General features: G+C 42.6%; 1 protein-coding gene across 2 annotated transcripts in view; it reads right to left on the reverse strand.

Annotated features, from left to right (window-relative positions):
- LOC120428758 (uncharacterized) overlaps window positions 1–16,710 on the reverse strand; it is a 55,328-nt gene that overhangs the window by 12,798 nt on the left and 25,820 nt on the right. Inside the window, exons 1-2 of one of the 2 annotated variants that reach the window (XM_039593841.2) lie at window positions 4,482–4,619; window positions 2,985–4,373 (exon numbers count right to left, since the gene is read on the reverse strand). In XM_039593841.2, coding sequence (XP_039449775.1) covers window positions 2,985–4,373; window positions 4,482–4,518 — 1,426 coding nt within the window. In that variant the 5' untranslated portion in view covers window positions 4,519–4,619. Of the gene's footprint in view, window positions 1–2,984; window positions 4,374–4,481; window positions 4,620–16,710 lie in introns of those variants that run through there. The other variant, XM_039593840.2, reaches the window with a different exon arrangement.

A 16,710-nucleotide genomic window follows, 5' to 3' on the forward strand; every position in this document is an offset into this window, starting at 1 on the left:
GTCTTGTCGTACATTACAACTAGAATCAGATCTGCCAATGAATTAGTACACTTCGACCAAATAAACACTGACGCTGTATGGATCTGACTCTAGAATAAATGCACAGTTGTGTGTTATTCATAAGTCCAAAATGTTCAATTATTCATATAAGTCCAAATTTTCATTTGCGGATAACTACCTAACTTGAATTGAATACAAGATTTAAAGCAAGCTATCCGAAAGCTACTCTTATCTCAAATCCCCGACATTTTAATTAATAGCCAAAAAAACGTTTCTTGTAAAACCTGTCTGGCTTCTTTAAAAAAAAAAAAAAAACAAAAAAAAAATGAATAACAGTTTATATTTTACAAGTCGTTACGACCATTTGATTCCAATTCCAGTAGATCCTCGATTCGCAACAATGGTCGATACAATCATAATCCGACAACCGTTAGTTCAACAGATCAACGAATTTAGTCCGATAACATTTCACTATTGATTGATCGAGACTCTACGGAAATTTTGACAAATCATAATGGTTTTTATGCTACTTGAATCAAAATCACCGATTCTGATAGAATTACTAAATTCACTGTTACTAATTTTGTCCCTAAATAACTAAAGGCAAAGTATTAAAGGTTGATAATTATAGTTAAAATCCTAAATTCTACAAAAACTAAATTTTTAAAAACCCGCATCCTAACCTGAAACCCACATTAAGATAGGGAAAAATCACATATGTAGCGGTTCATTGTACAAATGTGATATTTTCACTATCGGAGAACCTCCTTGTCTCGATGACAGCTTACCGGTCATCGATTAAGCCCTGAGACTGCGCCAAAGTGGGTTCTCGCAGCATGAAGTGGTGTCCATGTGTAAAAATGGAAGCTTCAGCAATATACTGAACACTTCGATTTTAATTCCACATCGAATCAAATCATACTCTTTGCCAAACAAGCATCAAACCTATGACACTCATTATGACAAAGCCCAGGGAACCTTCAAAAAATATTTGCAGCGGGTAAAAAACTAAATTTGAAAAAAATCTAAAATAAAAAAGAGTTTTAAAAATTCAGCAATTTTAAAATTGCAAGAAATTAATCTGAAATTTAAAAATATAAGGTTCTGAAATTCAAAAATATTTAAGAAAAATCAAGGTAATTCAAAAATGGTTAAATTTCAACAGCAATTTGGAAATATTAAAACACAACTTAAAAACACAAAACAAGAAAATTAAAATCCAAAAATATGAAATTAAAAATATCAAAGCCACACTAAACAAAAAATGTTTATAAAACAAAAGTTCAAATGCTCAAAAATTCTACTTTTTCAGAAATTTTGAAATCTAAAAATTTTAAATTGCAAAAATTAAGTGTCTTGTCATTCGAAAGAGTTAAATTATGACAATAAATCTTCAATCTTATATCTATTAATAAAAAAAAAATTAGCATAAAAAAATATGTTCAAACTCAAACTTGATAAATAGTTTTTAAATAAGCAAAATCCTTATATTTTAATTTTAAAAATTAATTTGGAAAAACATGGTTACTGATAGAAGTTGTTGTTGTTTGGTTATTTTTCAATAAAATTTCCAGTTATATTTTAAGTGAGAACTAAAATCCCGAAAATTCAAAAACAAAACGAAAATTAGAAATTTCAAAAAATAAAAAAATTAAATAGAAATTACAGCTCAAATCAGGAATTGATGTCACGATTTCTTTTCGTTCAAATTTTTTGAGGAAATAGCCTAAGATGTTACAAAAAGACTTACGAAAAATGCAGGATGGTATGTCTCTTCTAAAAAAACACAAAAATCATTTACTATCATTGTTTTTTTCAAGTGGTCTAAACGTCAAAATTTTCAAAAAAAGATGGGAATCGATTTTTCAGAAAATTTTACATAAAAGTTTGACCTAAGTCCAATCCTTGTTAAGATACAGGGGTTTTAAAAATAAAAATGGTGAAAAAAATAGTTTTTTTTTGTGTTTTTTTGGCAATTTCTATATGACAGACTTGATTTGTCAGTCTCGAAAATATTTTCACTGGAAAGCGCGTCCAATTTCCTTTGTGTTTACATTTGACAGCTTTTCTATTTGACTCGATTGAATATTTACGTGAGCTTATTTACTATCCAGGTTTCTACCACACTGAAAAAACATTCATTTTCAGTTATGAGCAATGTAATTAGGCTTATATCTGTAACCTCATACATCAAATTGAAACGCTGTCAAAGGCAAACTTATGGAAAATTGGACGAGCTTTCCGGTAAAAATATTTTCGAGACTGAAAAACCAAGTCTGTCATATAGAAATTGCCAAAAACCACAAAAAAACCTATTTTTTCACCATTTTTATTTTTTAAACCGCTGTATCTTAACAAGCATTGGAAACAGGACAATGGTCAATATGGAGACTTATAGGTAAAATTGTCTGGAGAATCGATTCCCACTATCGTGACTGCACCTTAAAAATTAAAGCTTATAAATATAAAAATCTCATAGAAATGGCGTGTATTTTTCGTTCAGTGTACTTTTTTTCAGAAAGCTCGTCCAATTTTCTACAAGTTTGTCTATGACCACTTTTTGATACGATGATATAAAATACAAAAATATTTAAATAACTTGCGCCGTTCTCAAATGTCATGTTTGAGTACAATTGGCTCCATATACACAAACATGGCTTTAAAAGGCCTAGGATAACATGTCTACAAAGTTTCATTGAAATCGGAGAGGGTCGGTTCAAAAGTACCAGAAAAATTACTGATTGCTCTAAAATAAAAACTGAAGCAAAAAATAATAATTTTGAATTTTGAAAATTCAGAAGTTTTAAAATATTAAAACACAACTTGAAAACTACAGCGACACAACAAAAAAAACCCGAATCTAAGTGAGAGCAAAAATCTAATGAAAATTGTAGCAGTGTTAACACAGAGTGGTGTGGTTTTAATTTTTTTTAATTTAAAAATTAAAACAAAGCAAAAAAAAAAAAATAAAAAACCAAACTCACCTTCCGACCTGCACTGCACCTCCCTCCTCTCATCCTTTCCACCCGTTTGCCGCTCGATCTTCTTCAGCCGCCGCGCCATCAGCTTTCCCATCGGCCGGCCCGAATACCGCGGCTGTCCCTCCAGCTTCCCAAAGGACACGGTCGAGTCGAACGATTCCTCCCCCACGGACGAGGGCGGACTCTGCAGCGCCGAATCGCTCAGCACTTCCGTCGGTTGCTGCCTTCGCCTCTCAACTAGTGCCGCCGAGTTGCTTTTGCGCGTAATTCCGTACAACCGATCGAAGTGAATCGTCGAGTCGAGGATCTCGTTACAAAAGTTGTCGTCGATGATCTTCTGCCGGCTGAGGTGCGAGTTGTCGAGCTTCTTCTTTTCGCGTTTTTGCTGTTGAAGCTGTTGCTGCTGCTGTTTTTCGGCACGAACTTTGCGGTGCTGCTTGAGCTTGGCCTTGTTCACGATGACCTTGGAGGTGAGTTGCAAATCTGCGGTCAGCTCTTGGACGATGTTGATCATGTGGTCTTCGGAGTCGATGTCGGATTGCTGGTGGTGGTGCGGCTCGTGGATGAGGACTTCGTGTTGCTGATTGACGGCGTCAACGCAGTCAATGTCCTCGACGGAACTGTCGTCGTAGCAGGAGTTGGACGAGCTTGACGCTGGGCGTTCCTGGAGTTCGAGAAAGTCCTGACTCTGAGCCGTGTAAAACAGCTGACTCTCTTCGACGACTTGATCGTTCTCCTCCTCATCCAGACCACCCTCGTCCGAGGTAAACTCCGGAATCTGCGTCTGCACAGCCTTCTTCTCCGGCGTGGACGTCGCTGTTGACGCCGTCTTTGCCGGTTTATCACAATCGTCGCACTCAGTCTTGCTAATAATGTTGATCGTGATGGTGGCCCCGCCGGCCGTCACCACGTGACTTTCGCCCTTGCCCACAATCTCCGGCTCTTCACGACCCTCGACACTGGTCGCCCCATCCCGACTTCCCTCATCACTGAATACGGAACTGGTCCGAACACTTCCCCCCGTCGTTCCACTGTAGCTGCTAATGCTGGCCGTTTCAAAGTCACTGGTTTCGGTTTCGTCCACCCGCGCCGATCCGGACGGAATCTTGCCGCCGCCGCCCGACTCGTACTTGGCCACCATCATCATGACGCGGCTTGCGGGCGTTTCGTTGTTATTCTGATCGCGACGGTACTTTACGAGCTCCGCGAAGCCGTCCTGGGCCGTTTTCCCGTCCAGATGTTCCCTGAACTGCGCCGGAGTCAGCGTCGAATCTTCCTCCTCTTCCGTTGCGGACGACGGCCGCCAGTGGTACTGATGGTGGTCCTCGTCGTCGTCGTCGTCTTCGTAACAAGTGCCACTTCCACTCATGCTGCTGCCGTTTGCGTTACCATCTGCAATTGAAGAGAAGAGAAGGGGGTACAAATGAGAAACCATATGAGTTTTGTGTGGATTAATCGGCCCCGAAAATTAAGTGCCCCCCTCAATTGAAGCGGAATTACTGTAATTTTCCCGGGGCTCTTGAGCAGCGTGTGCCATCTCTCAACGAAAAAATAACACTCAAAATTTCAAAATCTGCTGCTGCGCAATTCGAAACCGCGAAACCGCAATTCCCGCACCAACGCCAGAAACGTGCCAATATTTTGCCGCAGCAGAGGCGGAATCTGCTACCCACCCGAGTTTGGCCAAGAGCTGAGTGAAGCTGGATAAGGAGAGACCGTAGAGAAAATGTGTTGGATATGGCCTGCGCGTTCAAGTCTAACAAATCGGGCATGGACGAGATTTGCCAGAGCGCGCAGAGCGGCCAGCCTTCGCAGTTTTTCCTACACGTTTTTCCATAATAAAAATAAGAATTGCACGCTGCGTGGAGCGGTGCAATGACGACGGCCGGCAGGTGTTGCCAGAAGTCTGGATTTTGTTAAATTATTTAATTATTATTTTTATGGTTTTCTGAGATGAACTTGTTGACACATGACGATTCTTCAGCACAAATATAAACCGATTTAGTCAAGGCATTGATGAGATATGACCGAGCCACGTAGCCCAGTGGTAACGCTTCCGCCTAGTGAGCGGTAGATCGAGGTTCAAATCCCGGCTCGGACCAACACAGCTGGTAATCTTTTCTGGATTCGATTGCTTTGTAAAGGGAATGTCACAAACTGGACCTTATCAAGACACCTTAGGAAGACAACCTTTGGAATGTTAACATCAACCTTAACTTGTTAACATTAAGTTGAATAATAAACTGTCACTGAATCCGCTTTGTAAATGCCGGCCCCGATTATCGTATCATACTCTTCAACCTTTTTTTATAATCTGTAACTTTAAAATTAGCAAATTTAAATTTTGAGCAGTTGAAAATGTATATTTTGATAAGGTAGATGTATCACTTTTGGGCCTTTTAAAATTAGCATACTTTTTATTTGATGTATTCTCTAAGGCTGCTATACAGAGCGGATTCGTTAATTCGAATTTCGATACTTCGAATGTCCGCTAATTCGAACGTATTCGAATTAAAAAGCACTCAACCGTCAAAACCAGTTGTCAATCTGATGTTTACGTTTCAACACCATTGTTCGACAATTTCCCAACACGTGCTTTCAAGCTTTTGATAGCTGTCAGTCGATCCAATTAGCGAATTTGGATTCACTCATTCGAATCAGCGAATCCACTCTGTACACAGCCATGTTTATTTTACATGATTATGTAGGTTTGCTCAAATTTGTACATTATTTATTATTTGATAAAATTACAATTCTTGTTCTTTGAGTGGGCTGAGAACATGGCCGCAGCCCTATTGAACAACTTCAAGTTACCGAACAAGTACTGTACCTTATATCGCTGTAACAACCCGAAAAACTGAAACATGGTTTGGATCAATGTTGAATATATTGCTCCGACCCTCAATGCACCCAAATTCGACCCACCTTCTGATTGGTTAAAACAGGGGTGCCCAACCTTCTGTTTCAAAAACAGATCTGTTTTTTCTGAAACAGTAGCGGGCCAGATTAGGATAAAAGTTGAAATGCAAAAACCGAAATTCACAACATTATTTTTATTAGATCATTTTGAAATAAACAAATAAAAAAACTAGTGTTGCAAATGAGATTTATATATCTGGATTATAAAAAAGAAAAACAAAGATAACTTTCAAAAATGTTTTTTTTATTTTGGTTTGTTTTGTTTAAAATTGTATTGCTATTGTTTTGTCGATTGAATTTTAATACAAATGGTCGTAGCTAGTTTTTCAAAGTGAGTCAATGAGGCACCTTAAAATTTAGTGAAACGAAATTTGGATTCCAATTTTCTTTAACAAAATACACTTTATGCGTTATTGTGCACTTTTATTCATACATCTTATTATAAAATGATTTGAAATACACACAAAATTTTGAATTTAAAAAGTTATTCTTCGAGTTTCTTCAAACTATTGAATTTTATTTATATTTTTTTTGAAATTGTTTGACTCATTTTGAGACATTTTTAAATTTTTCAAAAATATTTGCAGCGAACTTTGTTATCTGTATAATTAATTTGCTTTTTTATGATTTTTCCTAACAAAATTTATTACAAAAAAAGTTTTCCAAAAACTTCATCACTATTTGCGTACTCGTTTATTAAAACATCAATTTGAATAAAATGCATCAAAACAAAAAAACTAAAATTTGAAGTAAATACATTCAAAACTGAGAGAAATTCAATATTAGAATTATTCTGTACAACAATCCAAGTTTTTTGTATATTTCGTATATTTCACAATTTTACGAAATAACTCGATTCTGGAAACATCAAAATAGAAATGATAAAAAATAAATTCAAACATAAAGAATGTTTCAATTTCAAACAAAAACACTAGACTCTAAATTTATTTATCGAATATTTCATTATCAGCCTTAAAAAACAAAAGAACAGCCTTAAGGGCCAGTCATAGAAATATCGAAGCACGCTGTTTGACGTACAGTTCAACCCCAAAAAGTATGGTCGACAAACAGGCATCATTGTGATGCCCTTCCAACTACCAAATTGGACAAACTGTGCAAGAAGATTCAGCTGAATTAACCGAAATGTCAAGGTCTAATAAGCGTTTATCCTTACCACTTACCATTATGCAAATGTCTGATAGCCGAGCGGACTAAGGCACAGTTCTAGAGTATTTTTTGAAATAGTCCTATAAACATATTAAACACAATAGCATATAGGACCTTAAAAAACTCTAGAATTTTATAAAATAGGTTGTTAAAATATATAAAAAACAACTGATAATGTGGAGTAAGGAGCCAGTGCTCAACCTGCTAAACAAGAATTTCCCCTAAATAAACTTAATCCACCAAGTTTTACATCTCTTGACATTTTTTTGATAAGGTCCTATAAACAAATGTAAACATTGAGTGTATCCCTTTCACACCATACGTCAATGCCCATCGGAGTAAGCGGGATACACTCAATGTTTACATTTGTTTAAAGGACCTAATCAAAAAAAGTCTAGATCTTATACTTACAATCATCTCAAGGCTTTACTTGCTCAACTATGCAAGATTCATTCCTCCTCCTAATTGGAAAACAAGTCACCACCGTCGCCTAATCAAGCACAAATTAACCGCAATTTGAGGACCGGTTAGCCCGCATCAACTCGCTCCCTCCCCGCTCCGCCGATCCGATGTCAATCTGTTACAAACCAGCAGCCAACAGCATCCCAACATCTATCCATCGGCAGAGCAGCAACGTGATGCGATGATAACGTCAAAGCACAAAAACCACTCAAGTGCAGCCAGCCAGTTCAGTTCAGTTCAGCGGTATCATCTTCCAGAACCGGCTTCTCCGGCACGAAGCATCTCCAGATCTTCCAGTGTTGCAGAGTCAACAAAACCTGATACGATGAAAGAGCGAGCCGCAGCGCAAATAACCATCAATCAATAATACCTACAACAATACGCCCGAGTTACTTGTGCACAATTGTTCCACACTGAAAACATCAGAGATCTTCAGCAAGATCTTCAGAGATGGAGAATGAAAGGTTCCGGCTCCGGGGGTCTACCCCTTTCGGAAGGAGAGATGCAATTCAACCACAAAATTGGTCTCATTATCGCATTAGCGAAGCGCTTCTTTTGGCCAATAATACCCACCACCTGACTGACTGGCCGTCCGTCAGTCCAGCATTATGAGAAAACGGCCAGCGCAACTCGTGTTAGTTTCGCTTTCTTCGCAGGTATTCTGCAAAGTGCTGAAAGGAGCGATCTCTTCACCACTGTGATGAGGTGTTTATGTTCTGGAAGAATTGGTGAATGCACAATTGCGCAGCACGAAAAGAGGAATTGTTTGAAATTGCTTTATTTGTACAAGTGCGTGTTCAACAAGTGGAATATCTAACGCCATATGGCGCGCCGAACGCAACCCCCGCCTGGAGCGGTTCTTCAAGCAGTTCTCCGGAACTAGCACCGCAGACTCTCAAGTGCACCACTTCGATGGACCCCTCTCGGTCCCATTAGCCTCCTCAGACGTTGAAATTGCTGTTGAATATCAATGGATATTGCTACACATTGGTATTGCTTCAATCTCCGAAAAACCTCGGATGGCGCGGGATTCAATTAGAGAAGGAGGCAATCTGCTACGATCAATTAAAAATGGTGCTCTCGAAACGCCACAACCGCTGCTGGTGCTGAATTGAATTGATATACGAGGCAACGAATTGCAGCAGAGCACAGATTGCGTGGAGGATCTTGCTTGAATTATACGGAGGTTTGCAATCGCTGCGAGAGGAGAAGAAGTGTGGATGTTGTTTGTGCCGAAACAGTGCGGAGGCTGACTGCAGTTGAGCAGCAGGGTTGCCGAATTGGTGGTTTCTTATGAAATGCAGTTTACACTAAGTTGATATCTTAAGTTTTTAAGTCCAAACTAAATCAAATTAAATGGAACATTTAACAAAATAAAACAAGCAAAATTCATTCTTTCATACCTCCGGAAGGAAACACCGTTGAGGCTTATCTAGGCCGGCATCAACAAAAAGGATTCAGTGATTTTTACTTAACTAATGCTAAAATTTTTTATGTTAAGGTGATACGGGAAGACAGCGCCATATTGAATCTCGGTTCGTGTTTTTAGAAGCACCTTTAAGTAAAACTCCGTAACTGAAACAAGTTCTGTCTTTTGCCGACGATAAATATAAAGATAGCAAGCAATCTGTCGAGTTCAGAAATTGATTTGAATTGAACAGATGTTGTCCAAGAACTGTCGTCCCGTTTCACCTGAATGTTGAACATCAGCTGTTTTCAACCTTTTCTTGTCTAGGTACCCGTTTTAAATTGTCTTTGGCTGATGGTAACATTTAAGAGCGAGTCCACGAATAGGGCATACCCCTTTGTATGGGACCTCACCAATCTGCATGAAATGTTTAAAGGTTCAAAAACTTCAAAAATCCTAAAAATTCCTTATTTCAAAACTCAAAATGCATCTGAAAGGACTTAAAAAATGCAACAAAATGCAGGGAGAAGCATCCCAATTGGTTAAATCTAAAGGGACTAACAATCCAAAGGTCGTCAGTCGTAGCATAATTTTCAAACTCAAATAAAAAAGTGGTCCATCCAGATATCAACTCGGTTTGACCTGCAGCTTGTAGGGGACATCTAGGACTACCATCTGAGACTGAGAACGCTTTGGGTAAGGTAGTTTAACATATTAAATAGACACTTTTACTTTTAGTGATTTTTTTAATTGTAAATTTTTGCTCGGGGACCCCTTAGATCCCATTTCCTTGTGATAATTTTATCATATTCGTGTTCCTGAGACAATTTCACAATAGAAACATGCACAAAAATCAAAAAATCAAATTATTCGCTCTACAGCTTTGCCTTGGCGTTTTCGATTACGAGATTCCTACTCGAAACTAGGTGTCCGAAGGCTTGATTGTTGAGGCAATTGCAAACCTCTTTTTACACCTTAGCTTCCATCCACCCCGGGATTCGAACTGACGACCTTTGGATTGTTAGTCCAACTGCCTACCAGCGACTCCACCGAGGCAGGACCCAGGGAGACGACTCCTACACCTGGACTGAGCTAACGACCTAACCTTTTAGGTTAGTCCGGGGCCAACATTTACTTCCCGTCCGACGGAAGGCGTGATCAGACAAATCTCGTCTCGAAAAATGCCACCGGGACCTTCTGGGATCGAACCCAGGCCGACTGGGTGAGAGGCAACCACGCTTACCCCTACACCAAGGTCCCGGCAAAACATGCACAAAAATGTTTATTTTCATCCATTTTAACCCTTTAAAAAATGAAAGTTAAAAAAAACTTAGATTCACATTTATTGAAAATCAAGTTAGTTTCCAAGGATACTAGATGACACCAGAAAAAAAGCAGCTTCTTAATTATTTTTAAATTTCTTTTTTTTTAAGGGCTTGAGTTTTGAAATTAAATTGAATTTTGTCAAAGTTATAACCATTTTAAGATTTTTGACGTTTTTGAACCTTCAAACTTTGTGTCCCGATTTGCCCCACTTCCTGTTGACCTAGAGTGCTCGTATTTTGACCAGATGCTAGTTTTATATGTACAAACAACCCCTGAAAATTTCAGGCAGATTGGTGAGGTCGATGCGAGATGGGTATGCTTTGCTCGTGGACTAGCTCTTAAAAGATTTTTTTTAACACTCTAGATTCATTAAAAAAATAATTTAAAAAATTGTTTCATTGTCATTAGCTTCACCCCGCAAACTTGTTATTTGTTTTACTGGATTTGATGAGCGAAAAATCAATAGTATTTGACATCGCCATGATATTTTGAAAAAGAGATTTACAAAGCCTATTTTGATTTCAGATGTAAAATTCCCGTTGGACCCACTCGTATCTCCTCGAGAAAATCGCGTCACCAGTTTGTCGATATTGTGGAGTCTCCTTTGGAACGATCCATAAACCACGCGGACACTTTTTTGAAATCTCTCAGTTTGAGTTATTCAGTGATTCTTATGTAAATTTGTCCGGGGAACACGATGGCGGTCGAATAAAAAATTAGGGAATGGGTCAAAATCACATTTTAAAACATGAAATGCAAAGAAACAATATTGGGAGGCATTTTAGGGTTAATATTTTGTTTCAAATTAATTACTTAGACATTTTCTAATATAATGCAACCAGAAGAAGTTATTTTGGTCTAATAGGTGGAAAGCCACGGGTAAAAAAAATGTTTTCTATATCAACGTCAAAAAAGAGGGCGGTTCCAAAAATAGAGGGATGGTCCAATCGGCATTATACTTGGGATTTATGTTAACTATCGATACATGAATGTTGTGTCCAAATCGGTAAAGGTCGAGTGCAAAAGTGTACTCAGTTGACTTGGAATGAACCATATAGTAATATATACGAATCGATCGACCGATTACAATATTTGCTGCTTCCAGCGAAGAATAAAGCGACAGTTAAAAAATAGTCCCGTATTGCGACCAACTTTTCATTCCAAAGATTATGTCTAACGATATTTAAATAAATAGATAATACAGAATTCTGAGCAGCTTGTTTGTTTTGGTTTGGCTTTGTGTCTTCACTTGTACAAACACAGCTCGCCAAGTTTCGCGCATTGAACAGCATTTTAACGGAAAAGCGTCACGTTCCAACAAGCTTCTCCGGTTGCATCCTTATCTGATTGAAAACCAAACACCCTCCATTCGCGTTGGTACATCTATTTGCGTCTTATTTGAACAAGGTTGAAGAATTTCAACGGTTTTTTTTTGCAAAACATCTTGTAAACTTGAGGAATTTAGTCCTAATCGTGGAATAATGAAGCAATCAAATAGAGTTTGAACATTCAAATCACATTAGACTACCATGACACGCGGGTAATAAATTTAATTCCCACCATCATCGCAGCAGCAGTGCGATGATTAAATTGCTATTCAAACCTTGATTTGACACGCCACCAACGAGGCCCACAATGCCCACGGAAAAGCCAATAAAACCCAATTCCCAAGTCTAGCCAGCAGAGCTTAGGAGCTGGTAGAGCCTTCCCATCCAGATCGCCCCATGGGAAAGAAATCAAGCGTTTCAATTCATCGATTCGTATTAGCTCCACCAGTTGAGCTAACAAAGTAAGTTGTTGCGTATGGTTTGGCGGAGATCTGTATGGTTGGGCATGGTGTTGACTCAATGTTAAATTCAAGCTTATTGACTTTTTTCCTTTGAAAACAAGACTAACACGATTAAACCTCTACTCGACACCATGTCCAAGTCTGCAGCCTAGTATTTGATCAGTTGGAGTTCTCCTCCTCAATGCTGTCGGATCGGCGTCTGGTCTTCATTGCCCCATGATCATTAGCCTACCGCTACCGCTGTGCCAGATCCATCCAACTCAACTCGCTGGATTTATGCTTCTCATCAGCATCAACATCTTCATAAAAGTCACTTTATGCCACTACGCACGAGCTGAAAGACGGAAACAAACATAACAAATACACATGTTCCACCAGCGTGCGAGAAAGCACTTACAACTCTTGGGAGTTGTAAAGAGGTGCAGGCCACGTGTTCGAGGTCGTTGAGCAAAAGCAGAACATTGCCTTCTCGCTCGGTACTCAAACATTCAAATTGCTCGCGTAACGTTGAGCTCCCCCGAAAAAAAAAACCTACTTCGAATGCCAAGTGCCTGACGAATGTACGTTTGTTTTTTTCGGTACATGTCAGCACTTTTTAGCTTGAGTTGAGTTTTTTTTTGGGTGCTACCGAATATGATGGTTTATATAAAACATGCCACGGTTTGGTTTGGCTGCGAACTCCGAACCTCGTCATGACCGGAAGAAGGAGTAATTTCCCTTGTAAATTATACTTCCTTGCGTAAGGTCGATCAATCGGAGCTACGCGCTTCATCACGTTTTTTTTTGTGTGCCTATGTTTCATCATGCAAATGGGTTGAAAGTGCGTGCTGAGGAGGGTTTTGAAATGGGCGTAAATGTATTTTATAAGAATATCACATTTGGGTAATTTTCTTGATATTCCAAAATGTTGACAGCAACTGCACTTTTGATATAAAATGTCCAAATATTAAACTTTAATAAACTTTTCTTCTAATATTTTTTAAATCCTGGCAATCCAGGTAATTTCTTACCGATTTCAATAAAATATAGTCCATTTTGACAGATAGTTTACCAATATAAACATTACAACTTGTCATTTCAACTATCAAAAACATCCAAGTACCTAGTCTACACATATGTTCTTTGAAAAAATATAACATTTCTAGAGTTTTTCTTGAATATGTCCAAAAAGCCATTGTGTTTCATATGTTTATAAGACCTTTTAAATAAAACTCTAGCCGGGAACCGTGGTGTAGGGGTAAGCGTGATTGCTGATAAGTTGGCAACCACCGCACTCTGTTCGCCCCTACGACGCTCAAGCCCACTGGGCACACGCGGGCTGCTGCTGTTTGACAGCTGCACTTCCGCTACCAGTCTGTGACAAAAACCAAACGAGAATACACGCTTTATTTTTCTTTTCGCTAAGTTAACCGCGTGTTTTATTCCGGCCTCCCCGAAACCTCTTTAGGTTGTGGGCCCAAGTCGCGTTTCGGTCTAACGGAAAAGTGCGCGGAATCGTCGGGCGTCATGACGGACGCGAAACCCGCTCCGGTGCAGGTGCCGATGTTGGACGAGTCCAACTTCAACCCGTGGCGTCTCCGCATGCTAGCATTCCTGGAGGAGCACGAGCTCTTGGAGTGTGTGCGGACGAGTGTGGGTGACGTGGCGGAACTGAATGAGAAACCGGGAGAAAAGCCGGAGGAAAAGACGGCCCGGATGAAGCTGCTGGACAAGCGCATCAGGAAGGACCGTCACTGCCGTTCGCAGTTGATGGCGCGAATCAGCGATGCGCAGATGGACCACCTGGAGGAGGACATGTCCCCGAAGGACATCTGGGACAAGCTGCACAACATCCACGCGCGGAAGAGCGTCGCGAGCCGGATGCGGATCCAACGGCAGATCGTGACGATGCGCTACGATGGGGGAAAGCTGCAGCAGCACTTTTTGCAGTTCGAAAAGTTGATCCGGGAGTATCGGTCCGCCGGCGCGAAGCTGGAGGAGATCGACGTGATTTGCCACCTGTTCATCTCGTTGGGATCGGCGTACTCCGGTGCTGTGACGGCGCTGGAAACCATGTCGCAGGAGGACCTCAAGCTCGATTTCGTCAAGAACCGGCTCTTGGACGAAGAGACGAAGAAGGGCATCGAATCGCCCACCCCGTCCCAGAGCGATGCTGCGTTTCACGGGGCGAAGCCGCAGAAGAAGCAAAAGTGTTTCGGCTGCAACAAGGAGGGCCACCGGGTGGCCGACTGTCCCGAGAAGAAGAAGCCGCAGCAGAGCAAGAGGAAGCAGAAGTCGAAGGCGAACGTGGCGGATTCCGGCAGCAACCGGAAGGAAGTTTGCTTCGTGAGCGAGGCGAACCCCCAGCAGACGCGGACGCGCTGGTTCATTGATTCCGGTGCGACGGACCACCTCGTGCGGGACAAGGAGCTGTTCTGTGAGCTGCATCGTCTGAAGAAGCCCATCGAGATTGCGGTGGCCAAGGACGGCGAAACGATCCAGGCGGAGCACTCCGGCACGGTAAAGGTGGTTGCTGTCGTGAACGGTAAGAGAGTGAACTGTACGATTCAAGACGCGTTGTACGTGCCGAAGTTGCGCTGCAATTTGTTTTCGGTGCTGCGCGTTGAACAAGCCGGGATGCGCGTCGTGTTCGAAGACGGGAAAGCGACAGTGTACAGTGGTTCCGAAATCGTCGCGTGTGCTACTGTGCAGAACAAGCTGTACGAAATGAACTTTCTGGCTCGGCACGGTACGGACGATTCTTCGCTGTTGACGTGCGGTCGCGTGCGGAAAGGGTTCGTTCTCTGGCACCGTCGTTTTGGACATTTGAACGAGCAAAGCCTCAAGTGTCTGGTGCAGAAGGAGATGGTATCCGGACTCGACCTCAGTACCGCCGGGACTGACGATACCGTCGTGTGTGAATCGTGCGTTGTCGGCAAGCAAACGCGGAAGCCTCACCCGCCGCGTGAAGGTCGTCGATCGTCGCGAGTGCTCGAATTGGTACACACCGACGTGTGTGGTCCCGTGTCGCCGGAGGGACTCGACGGGATGAAATATTTTGTGACGTTCATCGACGACTGGACCCATTTCGTGATGGTGTACCTGATTCGCTCGAAGGACGAGGTCATGGAGTGTTTCGAGGAGTACGAGGCCTTGGTGACGGCGAAGTTCGAGCGGCCGATCTCTCGGCTGAAGTGCGACAACGGCGGCGAGTACCGGAACAAGCGCTTCGAGGGGTTCTGCAAGCAGAAGGGGATACGGATGGAGCCTACTGTCCCCTACACGCCGGAGATGAACCCGTTGAGCGAGCGCATGAACCGGACGCTAGTCGAGAAGGCGCGGGCGATGCTTGCTGATGCTGGCGTCGACAAGAAGTTCTGGGGGGAAGCCATGCTGACGGCGGCCTACCTGACGAACCGAAGCCCGACCGCTGCTCTCGAGATGAAGAAAACGCCGTACGAGTTGTGGGAGTCCAAGAAGCCGGACGTGTCGAACATTCGTGTTTTTGGCAGCGATGTGTTCGTCCACGTCCCGAAGGAGTTGCGCAGAAAGCTGGACGACAAGGCGTGGAAAGGAACGCTCGTCGGGTACTCACACAACGGGTATCGAGTCTGGGACCCCAAGAAACGGACGGTCGTCACGGCGCGCGACGTGGACTTCGTGGAGTCTGTCGCGGTGCAGCAGCAGGTCGCGCAACCCGACTCGCAGTTTGTGCCACTTGAATCCGATGAAGAGAGCTGCGTCGATGACGCGAGCTGTGCCGACGATGGCGACGAGACTTCGGAAGACGAGTTCAGCAGTGCTGCCGATGAACCCGAAGCTGAGGAAGCTGATGGCAGCGGCCGACCTCAAAGACCGAAGAACCCTCCCGCTTGGCACAAGGATTTCGAGGTTGAGTACGCCAGTTTTGCACTCAACGCGATGAACTTCATCGAGGACATCCCGAGTTCGGTCCCTGAGCTGAAAAAGCGGGACGATTGGCACGAGTGGAGAGCTGCGATGCAAGACGAGATGAACTCCATGAAGCGCAACAACGCCTGGACGCTGGTGAAGTTGCCTGCAGGACGCAAAGCCGTTACCTGCAAGTGGGTGTTCAAGATAAAGCGGGGCGACGCTGAGAAACCGGACCGGTTCAAGGCGAGACTGGTCGCCAGAGGCTTCACGCAGAAGCCCGGGTTCGACTACACCGAGACCTACTCTCCGGTGGCGAAGTTGGACACGCTGCGGGCGGTGTTGGCGCTGGCCAACGAGAATCGGATGTTCGTGCACCAGATGGACGTGAAAACCGCGTTCCTGAACGGTGAGTTAGCTGAAGAGATCTACATGACCCAGCCGGAAGAGTTTCAGCAGGGGAATGGCCTGGTCTGCAAGCTGAACCGTTCCATCTACGGGTTGAAGCAAGCGTCCCGGGCGTGGAACGACCGATTCCATGGCGTCATCAGCCAACTCGGATTCGTCCGGAGCGCCAACGACATGTGTCTCTACACCCGAGGAGCTGGAGACAAGAAGCTGATCCTGGTACTGTACGTAGACGACATCCTCCTGGCCGGAACGTCGTTGAAAGTGCTGGAAGCGGTCAAGCAGAAGCTAACCGAGGAGTTCGAGATGTACGGTCGGCTGGCTAACGAGGAAGCAACAGACGGTTTCTCTGTCGTCGACGGAGGCGGAGCTCGCGGCAC

Source organism: Culex pipiens, chromosome 3, assembly GCF_016801865.2.
Source record: "Culex pipiens pallens isolate TS chromosome 3, TS_CPP_V2, whole genome shotgun sequence".
In the NCBI taxonomy this organism is placed as follows: domain Eukaryota; kingdom Metazoa; phylum Arthropoda; class Insecta; order Diptera; family Culicidae; genus Culex; species Culex pipiens.